The sequence below is a fragment of the Lytechinus variegatus genome, chromosome 11 (assembly GCF_018143015.1).
Source record: "Lytechinus variegatus isolate NC3 chromosome 11, Lvar_3.0, whole genome shotgun sequence".
Classification (NCBI taxonomy): Eukaryota; Metazoa; Echinodermata; class Echinoidea; order Temnopleuroida; family Toxopneustidae; genus Lytechinus; species Lytechinus variegatus.
The window spans coordinates 7,672,835-7,696,590 of NC_054750.1; the positions used below are offsets into that span (position 1 = coordinate 7,672,835).

The following is a 23,756-nucleotide window of genomic DNA, read 5'->3' on the forward strand; positions in this document are numbered from 1 at the left end:
ATTTATATTTCACAAAAGAAGATGAAAGGGAAGGATCGAAAATGAGAAAGATTAATGGTCACACCAGAATATTATCTCGGCAGTCATCACAACGAATCTCACTGCATGAGTTGGAAACAGGGGGGGGGGGACGAAAGGCATGGCTACGATGCAAAAATGTGTGTTTGATTGATTAAGAGTTTTAATTAAGAATCATGGATGATTATCACTCATTTTCAGAGGGTCATTCGTTTTTCGCCTCCAAAGCACAGATGACGACAAACAAATGAAACTTTTTTTTAACTTAAATTTAAAAGAGTTTAGGTTTGGGCCTTGGGGATACATCATAACTCGAAACCAAAATTTTGACAAACTTTTCAAAATTGTCCCATTTTTATTGATACTTACTGCACTGGAAGCTTCTGGTGCCCACATTTGTCTGTAAAAGAAAATTCTGCTTCTTTCTTGAACAGTCCAATTTTACATGTTTTAGAAGACTCTTGAATTACCTCAGTGAATATGTAAACAACATAGCTATCGTCCTTTTTATACAGTAGTCCCTCGTGTCTGCCAAGATCATTATTGTACATTACAAAATAGTCTGCCTCATCGTGCGTACGTAGCAAAGTTTTACTGAGACATTATGGAACATTCTTTAATCATATGCAATGAATATACCCTTAGAGGAAAAAAAACTTAATGAATGAATATAATTTATCTTACAATTTCATCCGAAGCAAAATTTTGTGATCTTCAGAATTCCCGCTACGGATCTGTGCATTTGCGGCGGAAGCAAAAAAATTAGGGGGGGGGGTGGCAGGAAACAAAATTGACAAGCAAAAAAAAGGTTATCAACAGAAATTTCAGTTAGGGGGGGGGGTCCGTCCCCCACCTCAAATTTAGGGGGGGCAGGCCCCCTCCCCGCTTCCGCCGCCTTTGGATCTGCATGCGTTCATGTCTGCGGATCCTGCGGATTGAGTTACGGATGGCGGCTTTGGTAGAGCTATAGGATCATCAACTCTATTATCCCGAAGAGAAACACTCAATATTTTGCTATTTCTATTGAAAACAATAATTTTTGGTTACCTCCTCAAATTTTCCTCGAAATGCAAAGAAACATATTCAAATGGAAGAAAAACAAATTTGAAAACAGTGCCCTCCCAAATCTTGTACGTGTGCTTAAAGGACAAGTCCACCCCAACAAAAACTTGATTTGAATATAAAGAGAAAAATTCAACAAGCATAACACTGAAAATTTCATCAAAATCGGATGTAAAATAAGAAAGTTATGACATTTTAAAGTTTCGCTTCATTTCACAAAATAGTTATATGCACATCTCGGTCGGTATGCAAATGAGGGAACTGATGACATCACTCACTATTTCTTTTGTATTTTATTATATGAAATATTTTTATTTTCTCATCATTGTCATGTGAAATGAAGTTTCATTCCTCCCTGAACACGTGGAATTCCATTATTTTAACATTTTGTGCTTCAGGCAAGGAGGTCCTAATCATCAAATTTGTAAAAATTGAAATATTGTATAATTCAAACAATAAAAAACAAAAGAAATAGTGAGTGAGTGACATCATCGACTCTCTCATTTGGATGTAACTGGCTCGTTCATTTAACTATTTTGTTGAAAATAAGCGAAACTTTGAAATGTCATAACTTTCTTATTTTACATCCAATTTTGATGAAATTTTCAGCATTGTGCTTGTCTGATTTTTCTCTATTGATTCAAATCAACATTTTTCTGAGGTGGACTTGACCTTTAATAAATATTAGAAAGTTTATCTGAAATAATTTGAAAATTCTTAAACGTTTAATCAACATGCTTGGTAATTGTGAATTGATTTTAAAACAATGAACTCATCATGATTTTCAAGAGTTTTATCATGAATAATTTCATCAATGCATTTTCTGTTATTTATTCATCTTTATCAATAATTTACTGTTCAAATTCTACATGTATGTGAATAATTTTAATTGTCTCTGCATTTTTTTTATCATGTATGTCGCCTGTAAAGCATGTGTAATTCAGCTTCTTACGGTGATACATGCCCATTGAATAAACCACTGAATAAACCATTTAATGAATGAATAAATGACAATGGTGTGAAAGATAACAGAAACATTATCTCAAAAAAGTTGAAATTTCTCTAACAAATCTGAGAAGTACAATTAATTCTGCTCTTTATCCAACATCCATGTCATTTTCACCAAAATTTGCAAGTTTGTAGAGGAAGGTATAAACATTAAAAATATGGATATTTTGTTGTTGTTGGAGCAAGTGTGTTATTTAAAAACGTTGTGGCCCAATGGATTAGTCTTCTGACTTTGAAACAGAGGGTCGTGGGTTCGAATCCAAGCCATGGCGTAATTCCCTTCATAAAAAAATCAATCCACATTGGGCTGCACTCAACCCAGGTGGGGTGAATGGGTACCCGGTAGGAAGAAATTCCTTGAATTCTCGAGCACCTACATGTAGGCATCCCAGCTAAAGCCGGGGTAATAATAATAGCAGGGCCCGCTGGTAGAAGTTTTCAGAACCTATATCATTATTATTTTTATTATTATTATTAAAATACCAAAAAATGTGCCAAAAGCTTGATATCTTGAGGAAAAATACCAAACAAAATAATATGGAGGGGGAAATTTTCAAGTCAAGACTGGGATTGACCCATGGATACAAAATCACTTCTTTAAATTCAGGTGGCAGAATATGAAAAAATAATACATCAAGGCTTCATAACACAAACAAAGTACAGCAATCAATCATTTGGCTGACTTTCATACTTGATCACACTAATCAGTATCTCTCATACAAATCAACAGCACAAGCAATCACTTAAAGCCCAATTCACAATATGCAATCCCATGCCATATTTTAATAAATCACATTTTGTATTAAATGTGAAAGTTCCTAGAGGTAAAATGATTTCATTTGAACTTTGGCATGTCAGGAATAATAGAATCATAATTTTGCTTTGTGGCGAACCCAGTAGTAGAAGAAAGTAACAATCGGCTTCATGTCGCAGCCGATGATGACATCATTACAATTTGGTTTTGAATTTGCTTTTATTCCTAAGAGGTGCTTAAACTGGACTGAATTTTGATTTCAGTAGTACTACCACTATTCTGAAATGCGATAGCCAAGATTTTATTGGCTAGAATGCTCATATCAAATGTCATTACAATTTCTTTCAAATTCGGATTGCAACAAATTGCATTGTGTGCGCTGGGCAGTGGCGTACCTAGGATTTTCCACAGGGGAGGCAAATTCGTCCGCCAAAAAAATTTGACAAGAAAAAAAAATAAAGGTCTTCAACCACAAATATAGGATTTTGTACCAGAAACAAATTGACAAGCAAAAAAAAACAAAAGGTCTTCAAGCTCGTGGCACCGGGCCTTAACTTCGTGATTCAGCAGGCAAAAAAAACCCAGATGGAAACCAAAGTTTAGTATAAGAAACCCAAGAGCTTGCTTGAATCTTTATTCAGTCAATCAATGCACTGTGTATTAATGCTACACACAGACATACATCTACATATAACATACATACTTTAACAAACATATTATATAGTGCGTGTGATCTCCAATACACACACAGAAAATGCTATAATCTTATATTCATATGTCATTTGTACAATGTGTATACTAATACAGAATTATACACCATTATGTTACATATAATGTGACAGTACAGCGAGCAGTCTCAACAATAGAAAATTCGATCAAAATTTCAACAGATTCTAGTGGTTTTGAAAAAAAAATTAGAAAGTGAGAGGCAATGGTTTTCCTGTTTACTGTCTCTCAAAAGAAATCAACTTTTTACATTTAAAGATTTTTTTTATCATCAAATATCTATTACTGAAAAAATATTCATCACCCCTTTATAAAAATGCACTTTGATGCTATTGTCTTAAGCACTACATGTATATAAAATTAGAATAGTATCATTATTATAAAACTTTGAACAGGATTTAATAGATATCTTGGTTCATCCAAATGTTTTGGTTTTTAAGTTGAGATCATATTATAGCTCTAGAATGCTATGAAAATAAAAATAATTCAAATAAAAGAGTAAATTTATCTGGACATAAAATCTGAACAAAACCATATCTAACTTTGCTCATTTGAATTGATGTATATATATATTTTTTTTCAATTTGTGCATATGGATGCATAATTAGGCAAGGACATGAAGGTTGACATAAATGTGATAAATATATCTATGACTGAATACCATTTCCTAATCTGTAGTAGGTAAATATTTTCAAATGTAACACTGTAGTATATATTTGTAAAATAAATGACATTTCTATTCCATCTTAAGCAACTTGAGGCATTTAAAGTGGATATTCCAGTGCTGGGGGCAACATATTACAACTACCATCAGCTAAAGCATTTCCTCCGCAGTTGCAGCCTCATATGATTCAAATCAAAATACATGAAAAAATAGAATAAGCTAAATAAATAATTGCTGTGTAATATCTAAATATTGTTTTTATACAATAGTTTGTCCCTCCCCTTTGCAAAAACGAGTGCTTTTAAGTGAGAAAAGTTTGCAGCTGTTAATAACACAAAATAAATTCTTTATAACAAGATCAGAATCCTAAAGATAAAGAAATATTATTAAATGATAATACAGCTTGCCATACATACAGTATTGGCATAAAAAAGCTAAATCTTTCCAGAGTTACAGCCCCTTTCCATACCTCAACAAAAAACTCCTGCATCTTCAAGCAAGAATTATAAAAAAAATAAAAATATATCATCTCTTAAAAGATAATAACAGGCATGTAAGAAGTGGCGTCTATCAAGAGATGATCTATTCCAAGGTGCACTTATTGTCAGTAGCCATTGCATGGAGACAGATATCCTCTACTTATATCATTTATCAGGGGTGACACCAAGAGGGTGGGGGGGGGGGCAACCATCCCCTTTCGCTATCTTTCAAGTAGCAAGGGGGAAGGGAGTAAGAAAGTGAAGATAGAGAAAAGGACATATAAGAGTTATGTAACCTTGTGTTACCCCTATAATTCTATTGATAAAAAAATGAAGTCCTCTTACCACCCCCATCAGAAACCAATGTCACCTCCCCCATCTTTCATCCAATAAAAGCTAACCTCATAAACCTCTACATGCTTGACAAGAAATTTAACTACAATAGTTAAGGTGCAAATTTTTCATTAATTCTTGAATTTCTTTTACAAGATAAGATTGAGTCTCCTTCAACTTGCACTGAATTCTGTTTTAAATGATTCAGGAGCAAGCATGATCTTTATATAATGATGAAAAAGATTACGAGCTGGCCGAGTAAAATATAAAGTTAATCTTTGCATATACTATATAAAGAGATACAGGTGATAAGACATGTTCACTATTAAAAGTGATTCATGAGTCTCCTCAGTTAATTAAATAAGTGCCTGATCTTATAAATGCACAATGGAATATCAGAGGATATTAAAGGTCATTGGCACATGGGCTAACTACCAACTGATCTTTAGGATTCTGCCTTTCTCCCCATATATTGCTAAACGATCTCCACTCCCTGGGGAGTATTCCAGCAGTTAGCAGCTGGGTCATTCAAATTGCTTAACATCAAATACAAAGGACCTGAAAACATAAAACCAGATTATTGTCTAGGTACTTCCATGTTATAAAAAAAAAACAATGTTCAGTTATGCATAGTCCTGGCAACACTATCAATTCATTTTTTTAATGTCAGTAAGCTACATTGAGAATATAGTGGTTATAAATTCCATTCACTTTCCATTATACAAGTATCGAAATTGTTTATCTTAAACTGAACTTGACCATGATGGACCACATTCTAGAGATTAAGTACATAAGAAAACATGCAGCTTGTTTAATGGTATTACAATCTATGACAACTGAATATTTTACTTAAGAGGAAGGAGGTGTTTATTAGACTATGGAGGACTTCTCAATTTTCACTCTTGAATTTATCTGCCCGTAACATTCGTGCTACCATATTGGTTTACAACTAAAATATTTCTTCGCTTTTTGCCACAAGATCATTAGATGGCCCTTTCATTCCAGGGGCCTGTTTCATTAAGAGATACAACTGTTGTAACTTTGCCATTATGGCAACTACCATGGCAACCTTGATTTTGATTGGCTGCTGAGCCCAGTTGCCATGGTAGTTACCACAACGGTAGAGTTACAACAGTAGTAACTCTTTATGAAACGGGCCCCAAATGTCCAGCAGAGTAACTAGTAGTATGATTTAGAAATCCAACTTGGCTATATAATTCCATCATTCAACTTGGTTGTTTAAAAGTTTGTTTGAAATTAAACATCATGAGAAAGTTTAATTATAAATAAAGACATTCAATTCTTAAAGTGGTAAGTTTTCTTAGTGACAATGAATTTCTTGCTCATTTCTTAATTTCACTGGTCTTGCCTTAAATAACTAGAAGGCAGGGGTACAAAGACAAAGCCTTGTGACTCATGCCAAATTATAACACGTGTATTGTAGATATATTTGCATCATTCATTCAAGTTTGACAAACTTCAACAAAACAGGTTTCCAAGTTTAAAACACATCGTTCTACATGTCAAATCATCTGTTAGACACATGTACCCTACTCTCTCTCTGCTAATAACGAACAACAGAACGCCACACATGAATTTTTTTTGTAAAAAGTGTTTAAACATGTCATGCATTAGGGGCCAGCCCCTGAATGCTATATACGTCAACAAGTTCCTCTCTCTCTTTTTTGGGGGGTGTAATTTAAATGACTTTACACATTCTAAATTACTCTCGACAAGTGTTATTACAAACACAAACTAAATCAATTCACCTAAACTTTTAATTGTTGGTGAAGTTACGACTGATAGTGGTAGCAGCGATAACTGCTTTGTGAAACCTGTTTTTCCTCACTGCTCATATAGCACATTTTAAAGTATTCTGTTTTGAAACTGTCTAGTGTCCGGTCCATTATGTGAAATTTCCCAAATATGTAAATATTAATATAACCAACCATAGCAACCAAATGAAAATCTACTTGTGACCCTCCTACCTAAACTCAATAATAAATTCCCCAACCAAGACAATTATTCAACTACATTTGAATTCAAAACGGTCATAATACAAATGGACTCATAATTGGCAGTTATATTTTAGAAAATTTCAGCATTTTCTGTCTTTTTTTCCTTCCAAGAACTACAAGGCTTCAAGAGAGTGTGAAGAAATGACTTTTGAATTTTTTGAGTTGATAAGTGAACATGCCCTTGATAACAGCCAAGTAATATACATATACATAGTAGGGTGTATTCATACTTTCATCCAGTATGTATACAAAGCTATGGTATGACAATTCTGAGATATATGGTGTACCACTCCTATAATGATGAAACACATTATTCAAAGAGAAATCATTTATTCCTTTCCCTCAAAGTTATGATTACCTAATGGCCAGAACTAGTTGTCTAAGAAATATAAACGAGTACAAACTGCTGTAAAAATTATCGAACTGAGATTGTTTGAAGAAATAATCTAGAAAGAAATGTAAAATTTAAATTAACATTCGAATTTATGTTTAAATGCCTCATTAGATTACAAATGATTTTTGCTCCTGTGCTCTCTCGCTTTCCCTTTCTCTCTCTCACTCACTTACTCTCTCCATATACATTTATATCTATATAAATAATCTTTTAAAAACATACCTGCAAACAAAACAGGTAAACATTACCAGTGCATATATCAAACACATTCTCTGAAAGAGTGATGTCAATCAATAAATGAACAAAAGATATTCTAGAGGCATATGAACCTAACTAAAAAAAGCTTAATTTGTCTCACATATAGATACAAAGCTTTGCTTTTAAGCAGCTGAAGGCATAAATGTTTTGTAATTTCTAGAAATCTGCATTAATTTGTACAACTCTTAAATGCAACATTTTGGTCAATGACATAATAGCGTACATGATGGATTAATCAATGAATATCAATTTTTCAATAACTTCATTCAATTCACAAATAAATGCTGTACATAATGTTTAATCACTCTTGTATGATACATATTTGCACATTCAGTTAAAAAAAAAATCAAGAGTACCTAACATATTTCTGATATAGTTCATATTTTTCATGTACCGTATTTCACTTCAAATTGAACCGTACATTAGCTGATTTCCAGAGAAGCTAGACATTGTATAACAGTTGTCAGTTTATTAATGGAATATTACGCATTGCAAGCTGTATCAAGCAACAAATGACTTGTTGACCCGTTGCCGTCTAGAAGTGGATGGTCTACATACAAAGTGAATGGGGATTACAGAATTTCCATCAAGGCTGTATAGCCAATAGGATATAACTCAGTTTTTTCACAGAACACATGTTGTTTCCATACCATGCTCTCGAATCAATCGTTGCATCCAATATTTCTTCAACCATGAAATACAACTAAAATCATGATATCAATGGCAGAATTGGAGGACGAAATAATGATGGACTTTGTCTGTTTATGCAACCTTGACGTACATGTAGATGTCGAATCTGCAGTTCATAAGTTAAATAGAGCTGATACCAAGATAGAGATGGTTGACAGTACAGATGGGTGTTTCATAAAGCTGTTCATAAGGTAAGAGCGACTTTAAGAATGACTGGTGATCCTTTTTTGTGGTAAATGGTATATTCATTGGCAATGGTTTAGCGCGTAAGAAAGGTACACCAGTCGTTCTTAAAGTCGCTCTTAATTTACGAACAGCTTTATGAAACGGCCCCCTGGTGTTTGAATCTGTGACAAGCCTGAGCCAGGGCCCTGCATCATAATGCTTAGCGATTGATTAAGGGACTGATTTATATGAACGATTGTATTGATCAATATAGTGTTTGATCAATCGTAAAATCAGCCCTGCAATCAATCACCAAGAATAATGTAACAAGGCCCCAGATCTATAGTCGTGTGGATCGAAGATGTACAATCTTCCATGGACACAACAGCTACACATTCATAATGAGGTTATGAAAATGGCCTGTATTAAAGAAGTAACCCTTAATACCTTGGTAACATTTGCTTTACGGCGGTTGTACGGCGAGTCGAAAACAGCGGTTTTATTCAAACCACCTGTATGTACCTGATACAAAAAAATGTTAAAACGGCTGTTTTTTTACTTGCCATACGGCCACCGTAGAGCAAATACAACTGAAGTATTATTGTATCATAAATGGGTAGCCCTTTCCTCTCCTTCTTCAAGCTAATCAGCATTCAACTCTTGAAGATTCTTGCAGCTACTGTCGGACATCATAGATGCAACAGGAAATTGATGCGGTTTGCTGATTTGGTTGAGTAAATCTATGATAGATGAGAATATCAGGTAGCGTACAGCTCAGCTATGGTTCAACAAAAGTACCCAAGCACGACGATGATATCTCCTCCATCAACTGTTAGCTCTCCGACAAATATTTTCCTGATAAGGTAAAGAAAATTGAATAAATTTCATTACTACATTCAATATGTATAGACAACAATATCTGATTTAAATTACTTGCATAAGAGGAGCCTAAAGCAGATCTGACAATTTTCGTATAAAAAAAACCCCAAACAAATAAAGCAATTCAGACAGACAAAACACCTAACAGAAACAAAAGGTGAGTTGGACAGAACTAATTTTTTAAACAATGTTGTTTTTATCAAAGATTTGGCAGGCCTCAACTCTTCCAATTCTTTACTTTGAAGAAAACAAAGTGAACAGCAAGATACTACTGAGGTAGTGGCCAGATTATCAGGTCATCCATATGCAATATACATGTACCTTGAATCTCTACATGACATTTATAAATTTCTATTCTTAAATCACAATTTGTTTTCTCATTTGCTATCTCAAGAGAATAGAAAGTAGGGTAAGCGATAAGGTACCTTGTAATGGTCAGAGCCAAGTCTCATCTACAAGTGGCCTTGGCACTTCCAATTTTCAAACTTCATTACAGAAATAAAAATGGAGAATGCAGGAAAACTGCTATAAAAGGACATATAGGACTGTATAGAGATATTCCTGCTGAAAGACATTGCACAGACTTTTGACAAGGTACCTCACGCCTAGTTCTCACTGTCACGATTTTCACCACGATTCAAACAGCGTACTTAACTGTGGAGTAATCATAGTGATCTTGTCAGATCTTATCAGATCATATCAGATCAGTTGTGGCATTCATATTGGTCGCTGAAAATTTTTGAATAGTTAAAATATGTTCGCGATCAGTTACGAAAGGACACTTGTGGCTTTTGTAAAGGATCACAGGACAGTGGGAACGAGGTATGAATTGACTTATTGTAATGACTTTGACCTACATTTTCATGAAATAAAGCAAGTGGATCCTCAGGGACAGACATTGCAACATACCTGTACAGAATCTTTTCTTGACTAATGACAATCTATAGAAGGTGTTAAGCAGTTCAATATCTGCACCCGACAGCGTGGCGCCCTCACTGCTGAACTGTACTGCTAACGTAGCTGGTTTACTGGGCCCCTCTTCCAGCTCAAACCTCGCTCGTAACGTACCGGATTCACCGCCGGGCGGGATCTCGCCGATCTTCCAAAGAACTCTCTTGCTTTCTGATGACCTATATAAAAGAAATGAAAGAAAATTAGACAGGCAAGAGATTTTGTGTTGTTTTTTTCCGCTCTCTTTCCAATCACTGCTCTCACTTTCTTCACTCTCTTTTTTCTTCTCTCCCTTTTTAAAAATTTTGTTTGCCCTTCTCTAAAATTTTTGCTCTCCCTCCTTCTCCCTCCTCCTTCTTCCTACCCTTCCTCCTTCCTACCCCTCCTCCTTTTTTTCCTTCTATATCACCTTCTTCATATCCTTGACAACTCCCCAATCACTGCTCCTCTCTCTTTCCTTTCTCCTGCTCTTTCTCTCTCACACATCTTTTCAATATTGTGTCTTGTATCTTATTAACAAAAAATAGGGAGCAGAAAGGTTAATCCAATAACACATAGCTCTGTAGACTTACCAATTTCATTACATGGAAAATAAAATTCAAAAGGATTTGCGAATCTTACCATGTAGCCGGTGGCTTTGAATGCATGACTTTGACGCCTCCATCTACCGGTACAATGAGTGATACATTGGTAAGAGATTTGGCCTTGTCCATGGAGCTGGCGTTGTAGGCATAGTCCACTCTCAGGTCTGTGGTGGTGGCATCACACTTCCAGTAGCTGCACAGATGTAGGGGCGTTGACTTGCCTTCAGAGTCTGCTTTTACCTGGAGATGAAAGAGAGGTTGAAATCAATCACTGTCATCATCCACTATCTCTATCAACTTCACCCATCTCTCTCGCCATTGCTCTTTCTGCCCTCCTGAAAATCCCCATCTCATTTCCGCTCAGACGTAATGTCTCATTCCATACAGCATTACCGATCTCACACAACTCTTATGCACCATTCCTTTCATCATCAATACCATCATCACAAGTGTTTATGATCATCATTAGCATGATCATCAACTCCACCACTATTTTCATAATCATTATCATCATCTCCTCACGTAATAGCTCAATATTTTTGTCACACTTCTACATGACTTGTGCTTCAATCCTTACTTAATGCCAGGTCCATTCCTTTTCCTTTTTTTCATTAGTTACCCCCCTGGATTTTTAATTGCCAGATTAGATAACTTATGTTTGCACTTTTTATAAGTAATTAGAGCCAATCTTTTGCAAGAGTACTACGCAGCATGCATATTGCCTTGGTGTTGGTAAACATGTTTAGAGGGTTCATTTTCATACAAAGGGAAAGAAAAAAGAAAAGGAAAAAGGAAGGGTTCACACTTACTTGATATTTCAGGATATCTACATTGAAGTACGATGCTGCAGCATTCTTCTCAACCTGATGGCGTAATAACGTTACAAGGTTGGACATGTTAAAGACATAGGCAGTGCTCTCACTCGTCGTCTGGGCAGCGTCACTATGGAGACAAAAAAAAAGAATAAAGAGAATGATGATTATCTCAACTTATATATTTTGAAAGGTATTAATATCTATTATCTCCATGGCTGTAAATGAAAACATTGATAGCATAGTAATACACAATAAATAAAATACTGTTCAGTAAGTGAATGATTGGTTTGAGTAGGTGAGTGAGCATAAAGGAGTACTCGAGTGGGTGAGGAAGAGAGGAAATAAGAAAGAGTGATAAAGGTAAATGAGAGCGTAAGTTAATGACAAGTGGGGGAGAGAGAGCAATTGAGTGAAAAGTGAGTTAGTGGCCATATGGCGAGTCGAAAACCAAGGTTGTAATCAAGTCACGAGTCATGACTTGAGTCCCCTACTAGTATTGTTATTCATACCGTAGTGACTTGACCTGACATGAACTCGTAAATGACTCATCCCGACCCAATATTTAGTGGCTTGTTACAACCGTGTCGATAACAGCTGTTTTTATAATTTTTGTGCTCAGCTAAACGCAGGTGGCTCATATAGAAATACATGAAACAGCTATTTTCAACTAACAGCAGGGAAATATGACTGTAGCACAAGGCATAACAGAGTAAACACTACTACGTTCTATTACTAAAGATAAACTTACACTGAAATGAGTTGTTTATTTGGGAGAACATCTAATCTATGAGTGTTCTTCACTCTGAAGGCAAGCATGGCGGGTTGGGGGTTAGAGGTCAACGCTTGAATGATGCCTGCTGGGAAGGATAACATCAGGTCACCAGTGATCTTCACCATACACCTGAAAACAGATTAAAACAGAAAAAAATTGTGAATACAATAAATATGACATTTGAATATTCACTTCAATCTTTATGTATATTACATTTCAAAATAAGGAGAAGAGTACAGCATGTATATCTTAAAACAGAAGAATACAACAATACAAGTACATGAAAAATTCTAACTCCCACCGCCTAAAATAAGAGTTTTGTATCTTCATTAAACGTTGGAATCTTAACATTCCCTGTTTGGCACTTCATATTCCAGTTGTTCATTAGTCATTATTACTTTGCACACAGTCTTGTGAAACACCCCCCACTTGGTTGTGAAACACCCCCCACTTGGTTTTGAACCTTGGTCATGATTTTCAAGACCAATGCATTGTCAAATGGACAAACACACTGTCTCTCTATCAGCATTTAGGCACGTCATCAAAAATCCCTTATGCGTCGCTACTCGTCGCGACGGAATATCAAGATCCGGGTCTGATTCCAGACGGGGAGCGACGAGAGCCGACGCAACCCGACGACCCCCCTTTTCCCATTCATTTTGGGTGATATCCCTTCCCGTTACATCCTTTTATCTTGCCGACTCGCTAATTGGAGCGTCTCGCTTCGTCGCAAATAACAATGACGGATCGATAAGACTGCTAACAACATCCGGGTTGCGTGAAGCGAACGTGATTGCATATATCTATTTTTTGCACAGGCATGCCTTTTAATTGCATTAATTGCGATTTTTATATGAAATAACGATTTCATCATATAAATGCGACATAGATTATATTCCGATGTCTGAGTACTTACCGCCGTCGGCGCTCTTTACTCCCCGACATCGCTTATCACCCACGGAGGGTATTCTGTAGTCACATTATTTTTATCTTGGTCATCATATTTCTTACCTCGACATCCTTTCTGTGGTCATAGATTATATTCCGATGTTTAAGTACTTGCTACCGTCCGCACCATTTATTTCCCGTCATCGCTAACCACCCACGGAGCGCATTCTGTAGTCATTTATATCATTTTTATCTTGATCATCATATTTCTTACCTCGACATCCTTTCCGTGGTCATAGATTAAATTCCGATGTCGAAGTACTTCCCGCCGTCGGCGCTATTTATTTCCCGTCATCGCTATTTATTTCCCGTCATCGCTAACCACCCACGGAGCGCATTCTGTAGTCATTTATATTATTTTTATCTTGGTCATCACATTTCTTACCTCGATCCTTTCCGAGGTCATAGATTACTTTCCGATGTCGAAGTACTTCCCGCCGTCGGCGCTAGTTACTTCCCGTCATCGCTAACCTCCCACGGAGCTCATTCTGTAGTCATTTATATTATTTTTATCTTGGTCATCATATTTCTTACCTCGACATCCTTTCCGTGGTCATAGATTACTTTCCGATGTCGAAGTACTTCCCGCCGTCGGCGCTAGTTACTTCCCGTCATCGCTAACCTCCCACGGAGCTCATTCTGTAGTCATTTATATTATTTTTATCTTGGTCATCATATTTCTTACCTCGACATCCTTTCCGTGGTCATAGATTAAATTCCGATGTCGAAGTACTTCCCGCCGTCGGCGCTATTTATTTCCCGTCATCGCTAACCACCCACGGAGCGCATTCTGTAGTCATTTATATTATTTTTTATCTTGGTCATCACATTTCTTACCTCGACATCCTTTCCGTGGTCATAGATTACTTTCCGATGTCGAAGTACTTCCCGCCGTCGGCGCTAGTTACTTCCCGTCATCGCTAACCTCCCACGGAGCTCATTCTGTAGTCATTTATATTATTTTTATCTTGGTCATCATATTTCTTACCTCGACATCCTTTCCGTGGTCATAGATTACTTTCCGATGTCGAAGTACTTCCCGCCGTCGGCGCTAGTTACTTCCCGTCATCGCTAACCTCCCACGGAGCTCATTCTGTAGTCATTTATATTATTTTTATCTTGGTCATCATATTTCTTACCTCGACATCCTTTCCGTGGTCATAGATTAAATTCCGATGTCGAAGTACTTCCCGCCGTCGGCGCTATTTATTTCCCGTCATCGCTAACCACCCACGGAGCGCATTCTGTAGTCATTTATATTATTTTTATCTTGGTCATCACATTTCTTACCTCGACATCCTTTCCGTGGTCATAGATTACTTTCCGATGTCGAAGTACTTCCCGCCGTCGGCGCTAGTTACTTCCCGTCATCGCTAACCTCCCACGGAGCTCATTCTGTAGTCATTTATATTATTTTTATCTTGGTCATCATATTTCTTACCTCGACATCCTTTCCGTGGTCATAGATTATATTCCGATGTCTGCGTACTTACCGTCGTCGACGCTATTTACTCCCCGACGTCACTAACCACCCACGGAGCGCATTCTGTGGTCATTTAAATTATGTTTATCTTGGTCATCATATTTCTTACCTCGACATCCTTTCCGTGGTCATAGATTATATTCCGATGTCTGCGTACTTACCGTCGTCGACGCTATTTACTCCCCGACGTCGCTAACCACCCACGGAGCGCATTCTGTAGTCATTTAAATTATGTTTATCTTGGTCATCATATTTCTTACCTCGACATCCTTTCCGTGGTCATAGATTATATTCCGATGTCTGTGTACTTACCGTCGTCGACGCTATTTACTCCCCGACGTCGCTAACCACCCACGGAGCTCATTCTGTAGTCATTTATATTATTTTTATCTTGGTCATCATATTTCTTACCTCGACATCCTTTCCGTGGTCATAGATTAAATTCCGATGTCGAAGTACTTCCCGCCGTCGGCGCTATTTACTTCCCGTCATCGCTAACCTCCCACGGAGCTCATTCTGTAGTCATTTATATTATTTTTATCTTGGTCATCACATTTTTTACCTCGACATCCTTTCCGTGGTCATAGATTATATTCCGATGTCTAGCGCTGTCGGCGCTATATGTACTCCCCGACATTGCTTACCTATATATATCTGAATTTGAATAAAAAGTATATGTATTATCTAAAATGGTATAAAAATATATCAGATAATTATAATGTTTGTTATAACTATCGGAATCTACCCTGAATTCGATTTTCTTACACATTTTACTTTGTTTTCTAAGTGACAGTACAATGAAAATATGTATAACATTGTATAATTCAGGTGCATATTCATGTCTAAGGACTGAATTTATTTGAATTAAAAATGAACCTTTCCCCGTTCAACCTACTCCATTGTTATTTTTTTCTTTCAAGATTATTTTCATTTTGTACTCCTTCGATAATTAAAGTGGATACTAAATAAGAATACTTTCCATAATATAAAGGAGAAGTTGTCTTTATTGTTATACCCCATATAATTTATCCTCTTTGAATGAGGCCCTTGGAGAAGAATTAAGCATGCTGAAATAGGGTTCGATTATAAAACAATTATGTTGGGGAATTCGTTATATGGTTAAACTTCCCTTTTCTTACTTGTATAGAGCAGAAATAGATCAATTTGGAAAAGTATGTTAAAGTTTCTATTAAAGCTTGTGTATAGTTTTGGTAAATCCACCAAAATGCACCTATCACTATTCCAATTCATTGCTAGCTAATATAAATGGATATGCCCTATAACAGTTATGATGTGGAGGATATGAAATGAAAATGTGTTTTACAGGATAAATTTTGCGATTTTACATGGAAATTTAACTTGATCGGGTCACCCGATCAAATTAAAATATCTGTGTGTTTTTGTCTTTCAATTAAATCCTATTCCAAATCATGGAATGGGCTGAAACTTTCAAGATATGTTCTTTGTCTGTAACTTTTGGATATCTAATCACTAAATTTATAAGATAAGTGCTTGAATGCCCATTTTTTTTATTTAAAACAAGCATCGCCGAGAGAGGGCGCTATAAATCCAAGATTTGAATATTTGAAATTTTATCAGAGAAGTGCAGTTGGAAAAATATCTAACGGTCTCTACGCTTCAGAAAGACTGTCATATTAGATGATATTCGATTATCAATCACATTATTGACCCTTTACCAAAGCTATACACAGGCTTTAAAACCACATTTAAAGTCAACACAAATTTTGCCCCGCTGACATTTTGTGTAGTAATAGTTTTTTTTTTTTAAGAGCGGGATCCTTTATCAACGACTCGAAATCAGCTAAATGCGCGTCTACCAGTGTATGAGTATTACCGTTACAATAAAATGGGAGTTATATTGAGTAAAACACGCATTAATATTAAATACGGAGAAACGGATAAATATTAGTATACATTGAATATTAAAAATGCTTTGGGCCTAAAAATATGGGTCACTTGACCCTGCAAAGAGCAAATCTCAAGCTATTGTTCATCCCCTGCGTTTATCAATTCCCTGGTATTGTCAATCTTTTCATCTAAACGCACGAAGACGACATTCTTTGATAATCTGTAATCCCCACCCCAACTCGCTTACTCCCGTGAATAGAAACCGGTAAGCTCCGCAAAGGCATGTTTTAATGAACATTATGCACGATCCCTTGGTATTGCCATTCCATTCATCACGTAAAGACGACAGATATTCTTTGATAGTCCGTTATCCCCACCCAGTGGCGGACCGTGATCCGGAGGAGACAAAGCACGGGGGGCACAGCATTGTTCACAGACAATGAAGTGCCCCCATGCTTTGTCTCCTCCGGGTCACGGTCCGCTACTGTCCCCCACCGCAACTTGATTGATACTCTCGTGAATAGAAGCCGGAAAGCTCCGTAAAGGCATTGCTTTATTACGAACATGTTCAAAATCTATAGAACTAACATGTATTTTATTACCAAACCACCCACCCTCTCCTTAATTAAATCGTCCACTGATAGACTCGAATATGAATATTAATGACGATGTGCATATAACTCTTTTCACAGGATATTTCTAAATTTTAAAATTCAATAACTTCGTTATTTTCGTTATTTGTTATCCAATTTTGATGAAATTTTCAGCATTTTACTTTGTGAATTTTACTCTATTTAAATTGATATATTCTCAGCCCGGTAAAGACTTGAGAACATGCTTATGTAGTACAAAACCAGAATGGGTTCAATTCTCATTCTAATTGGTCTGCGTAATTAAATTAGGGTTGATTTTAGCCGCTGAATAGTCTGTAATAATTTACATTGTTAATAAAACATTGAAATACAAAGATGAAATAAAATAAATATACATAAAAAATTATAAAATCATATAATTGCATAATTAAAAAAATACCCTTTTTCTTTGCCAAAGCTATAAATTATATTCCAAAACTGACATAAACATCTTACGTGAAATTGGGCGTTAATATATATTATGCAAGTAATGTTTCCTTTATAATGATTCAACAAAATTATATATATATTGTCAATGGCTGGTAGGGGTAATGTGTGATGCTTGTGCGTGCCAAATTTCGGCGCGATCGACGGCGGTTGAGAACATCCGCCACCCTAAATACATCTCAACACACTTAAAATGAATGGCAACATACTGTCCACTGTGTATATTTAATATAATTTCATAACATTTTACCTAACTTTCCAACAAAGTTGGAAAGCTATACTAAATGGAAGACTCAATTATCATCCCAAATAATGCCCGATTTATTAGACATTTATTGAAAATCGTTCCAGTTGCTATAGCGATATGAAAGTACTTTCGTATACCTGGCAGAATGAATTCTCTACTATCCCGCATAAGATATGATTTACGTAACTTTCCAATAAAGTCGGAAAGGATAGACGCAATCATCACCCCCAAATCGATACCCGATCGTCGGACATTTCTTGAAAATCGTTCAGGTTGCTATAGCGATATGAAACTACTTATACCTGGCAGGATGAATTATCTACTACTACAAGGTATTTACCTGACAATGTATGTTCAAGGTCATAGGTGGCGGAGCAGAGGATTATCTTTTGTGTTTGGGGGGGACGCAACAATAGCCGCCCCCCCCCCCAACACAAAAGATAATCTTCTGCTCCGCCGCCAATGTTCAAGGTATGTACCTGGCAGAAGCTATACTATCCTGTACGTATAAAATATCATTTACGTAGCTTTTGAAAGTCGGCAAGCTATACTTTAATGGAGTAGACGCAATGATCATCCCAAAGTAATGCCCGATCGTTCGGTCATTAATTAAAAATGGTTCTAATTGCTTGACCTGGCAGAATTAATTCTATACTATCATGTATAAAATATGATTTACGTATAGCTTTCCAACAAAGTCGGAAAGCTATTCAATATTTGAGTAGACGCAATCATCACCCCCAAATAAATGCCCGATCGTTCAGTCATTTATTAAAAATAGTTCAAATGGCTAGACCTGGCAGAATGAATTCTCTACTATCCTGTATAAAATATGATTTACGTAGCTTTCCAACAAAGTCGGAACACTTACACTATACTACAATGGAATAGACGCAATCATTCCAAATTAATGTCCGGTCGTTCGGACATTAATTAAAAATCGTTCAAGTTGCTTTACCTGGCAAAATGAATTCCCTACTATCCCGTATAAAATATGATTTACGTAGCTTTCCAACAATGTCGGAACAATACTACAATGGAATAGACTCAATCATCATCCCAAATTAATGTCCGATCGTTCGGACATTATTAAAAATCGTTCAGGTTGCTTTGCCTGGCAGAATGAATTCTCTACTATCCTGTGTAAAATACGATTTACGTAACTTTTAAACAAAGTCTGGAAACTTTTTAACTAAAATGCAGTAGATGCAATCACCATCCCAAATTAATGCCCGATCGCTTTGACATTACCGTTATTAAAGTTCGTTCGAGTTGCTTGTGATGTCAAATTACTTTCATATACCTGGCAGAACACACGCTTACTATCTCGGAAGAAGTATTATTTGTAAGCCTGAGTTTGCAAAATCGGTGGATCGAAAAAAAATACTTCGGCCGATTCGTTTGGTTCACAACAATCAATCATCAAAATATCAGTAATGTCCAACTTGACTACTACTCAATACTTGATTTGTTTCCCCCCAAAATGAAACCGATTGTGTAATTATGCCTGCCTATAGCTATTCATCATTACTTTGAAGTTTATTTCGATCATATTTAGAGTCTTACTCGTCTGCTCGTGCCGAGATAATTCATGCAGATGAATTCATGAATATTAATGGCATCGCCATCGATCGTGCATGCGCAGTACTGTTCTTTAATCAAACCAGAAAATGGCGGGAAATTGACGCGATCAACGTGAAATAAATCTTGCTCTCAAGAACAATATTAATATCATGACCATCTAACATTATTTAATCGTAATATTTAATAATGATTTGACGGAAACCTTTTTTTTATACTAACTTTCTTTTATTTTTCCTTCATTTAATCCCCCTTCATTTTTTCTTTCCTCTCAATTCATTTCTTTTCTTTCCTCTCAATTCATTTCTTTTCTTTCTCTCCTTCATTCTTTCGTTCACCTTCCCTTCCAATTCTTTATATTTTTTCACAAGTCTAACACTGTGTAGCCTTCTACGCGTATCTTTGTTTGTCGATTGTCCCGTATTTCATTTTGAGAAAACTGGCCACCCTGGCGAAACGTTTGTATTTCGTTTCAATTTTCAATGGAGGACATCATATGACGATCGACTTGAGTGCACCTGAAAAAAATGATTATCACGTCATGATTGATTCTCGAACATTGTCTCCATGCAAAAACTCTTTTCAAAATCGTAATATCACCAAATAATATTTTACATGACAAAACAGCTTTTGATATTTTCCCCCATCGATTTGAAGCTAGTTTGTGCCCAACTTTGGGCTCTGATTTCTTGAATGGAAATATGCCATACGTCATCGAACACGCATGCGCATTTTGCTTCTTTTCTCGGAGCTCGGAATTAAGAGACGTCCAGAGATGGAATGAAAATAATTCTGCCATATGAACATAACAAACTCTGCTGACGTCGTCAATAAAAAAAAAAACATGCCAGTATTAATTCTTCCATATGAACATAACATACTTTGCTGCATGACATCGTCAATATTCTTAGTATGACCATAAAATCTTATTAAATCGTAATTATAACTGATGAATTTAGGGCTCGATCCGAGACATTCATATTTATTTCGATCGCATGCTCTTGTTTAAAAAAATGGATTGTCATTATCAGGATTAATTCTCGAACATCGTCATAACTCATATCCACAATCTTTCCTCACAATCTTTATATCAACATTGAATAGCAATCCAAATGACCATCCACAGAAGATTACATATTCATTCCCATCAATTTATTTGGAGCACATTTTGGATCCAACTACACAATCTCAGGCAAGTTACAGCGCTCTCCGCTGTTTGTACTTGTTTGCTGGCGCTGACAAGCACGCCTGTTGTTTCGTGAGAGTGAGTAAAATCTTTCGGATCGACTCTGCGTGATTCATGTCTTAAGTATTGTTTCATTTTAAACTTATATGTTTTCATCTGCAAATATAATTGTTGGAGATATTTTGAGAAGAATTCGGGAAGAATTCTACATTGGTCCCCGGCCTTTTTGTGTTTTGTTATCATGGAAAATACAAAAGAACTTTGCTCTGTCATCTGCTTGTGCAACGCTCACCCCGCCAGCGCATACCGTTAGTGCATATGCACGCAGCTCATGCGTGCATAGCCGCATCGATGCGACGACGCCGGAGCAAAAAAATTGACCCAATTTTCTCCGCCTTCAAAATTCGATGTTCGATCGAATTAAAGCTGTCGAACACCGTTTTTCAAAATAATCGTAACTTTCCAACAAAGTCGGAAAGGGAAAAGCACTTGTTGATATAAAAACAAATTGAGAAGGAAATACATAAATCAAGAAAAGATTCGTGCAGAAGCGATCAGAATGGAAGTATTGCGCACGCACGACAAGCCGTCTTCCCGATCAGAAAACATAGTACAGGGCTCGACACTAGCGGCGGTCCGACGGTCCCAGACCGGTAAAAATCGCTGTTGGGCCAGTAGATTTTCAGAAATTGGAAGATTTACTGGTCCGACATGACCAGTAAAAAATATCATTGTCGGGCCAGTAATTTTTCCAAAAATAGCAAGATTTAAGGGTCCGACATGACCAGTAATAAAAACCATTGTTGGGCCAATAACTTTTCCAGAAATGGTCAAATTCACAGCAAACCATTTCCCCCCGTTCAATTCTGCAATTCACACACAGAATACACACAGAATGAATCGCACGTGTTACAGCATGCGTACAGTGTACATGTAGTCAGCCACACAATCCACATGGTGAATTCTCCACTGGCCGCACGAACGAAGCCTGGCTAAACTCTGGCAGAAATCTCTCACAGAACTGTCAAAATTCACGGTTCATACTCATGAAAGGCTCTTATAATGTCCATATTTCCTAAAAATTGGAGTAACTCTGTCATCTGTAAGCAGTAAAAGGGTAAATTTTCACTTCTGTTTGGTTCAAACAGATCGGGTCTCGGGTGGTATCGTCTGAATACATATAGCCCCACATATGCATTTATGTGTGTGTTGATACACTTGGTTTCTGACTTTCTTTCGTAGCTATTTTAATTGAGCCAAAAAAGAAACAAATTATTTATGATAATAGTTTTAGCTTTCTTCCTCTGTTTTCTTCCTGTTTTCTTTCATTCTTTCTTTTCAATCTTTCTTTTAATTTTTTTTTCTCTATTTCTTTCCTTCCTTCCTTCTTTCCTTCCTTCTTTCCTTCCTTCCTCCTTTCCTTCCTTCTTTCCTTCCATCCTTTCTTTCTTACTTTCCTTCCTTCCTTCTTTCCTCCCTTCCTTCCATCCTTTCTTTCCTTCCTTCCTTCTTTCCTTCCTTCTTTCCTTCCTTCTTTCCTTCCTTCCTTATTTCCATCCTTCTTTCCTTCCTTCTTTCCTTCCTTCTTTCCTTCCTTCCTTCTTTCCTTCCTTCTTTCCTTCCTTCTTTCCTTCCTTCTTTCCTTCCTTCCTTCTTTCCTTCCTTCCTTCCTCCTTTCCTCCCTTCTTTCCTTCCTTCCTTCCTTCCATCCTTTCTTTCTTTCTTACTTTCCTTCCTTCTTTCCTCCCTTCTTTCCTCCCTTCCTTCCTCCCTCCTTCCATCCTTTCTTTCTTACTTTCCTTCCTTCTTTCCTTCCTTCTTTCCTTCCTTCCATCCTTTCTTCCTTCTTTTCTTCCTTCCTTCCATCCTTTCTTTCTGACTTTCCTTCCTTCTTTCCTTCCTTCCTTCTTTCTTTCCTTCCTTCTTTCTTTCCTTCCTTCCTTCTTTCCTTCCTTCCTTCCTCCTTTCCTTCCTTCTTTCCTTCCATCCTTTCTTACTTTCCTTCCTTCCTTCTTTCCTTCCTTCTTTCCTTCCTTCTTTCCTCCCTCCTTCCTTCCATCCTTTCTTTCTTACTTTCCTTCCATCCTTTCTTTCTTACTGTCCTTCCTTCTTTCCTTCCTTCCTTCTTTCCTTACTTCTTTCCTTCCTTCCTTCCTTCTTTCCTTCCATCCTTTCTTTCTTTCTGACTTTCCTTCTTTCTTTCTTTCTTACTCTCTTCGTTTCTGTCTTGCTTTCTTTTTGTCCTTCATTCCTTCGTTTTACGGGGGGGTCACGAAAGGCTAGAAAAATAAACTTGCGCCTTTTTTTAAATGTTTTCTTTACTTTTTGGGACCAGTAGATTTTAGGTTCGGACCAGTAAAAATTTGAAAAACTGGGTATCTACTGGTCCGACATGAATAGGTTGGACCAGTAGAAAAAATGGGTTAGTGTGGAGCCCTGCATAGTACAGTTGAAGCGAGATCGAGGCTCATCACATCCGGGTTGCGATGTATTGGATTAGTGGCGTTAATTGGGCCGTCGCAGGGCGTCCCGAAACCAATCAATAAACTGCCTCGGCTGAATAAAAAGCAGACGGACTTCGACGGGAAGCGACGAGGGGCGACGGGGCATTGAATTTACATCCTGTTTTTGCGTCGCGACGGGTAGCGACGCATAAGGGATTTTTGATGACGTGCCTTAATTTAACTACCTACACCTTTGCAAACCTACACTTTAAGAGTTAAAAAAACACCAACCTAATGTGGTGATGGAAGAAACTTATGAACAATTCCAAATATATTGTGGGTTCTCGAA

At 36.9% G+C, this 23,756-nt stretch overlaps 1 protein-coding gene across 4 annotated transcripts in view; it reads right to left on the minus strand.

Annotated features, from left to right (window-relative positions):
* Positions 1 to 9,141: 9,141 nt before the first annotated feature.
* Positions 9,142 to 23,756, minus strand: part of LOC121424513 (F-BAR domain only protein 2-like) — a 121,198-nt gene continuing 106,583 nt past the window's right edge. For all 4 annotated transcript variants that reach the window (XM_041620227.1, XM_041620226.1, XM_041620228.1 and 1 more), the window contains 5 exons: positions 12,547 to 12,699; positions 11,793 to 11,925; positions 11,021 to 11,223; positions 10,358 to 10,578; positions 9,142 to 9,424 (listed from right to left, as the gene is read on the minus strand). In XM_041620227.1, coding sequence (XP_041476161.1) covers positions 9,402 to 9,424; positions 10,358 to 10,578; positions 11,021 to 11,223; positions 11,793 to 11,925; positions 12,547 to 12,699 — 733 coding nt within the window. In that variant the 3' untranslated portion in view covers positions 9,142 to 9,401. The remainder of the gene's footprint in view (positions 9,425 to 10,357; positions 10,579 to 11,020; positions 11,224 to 11,792; positions 11,926 to 12,546; positions 12,700 to 23,756) is intronic.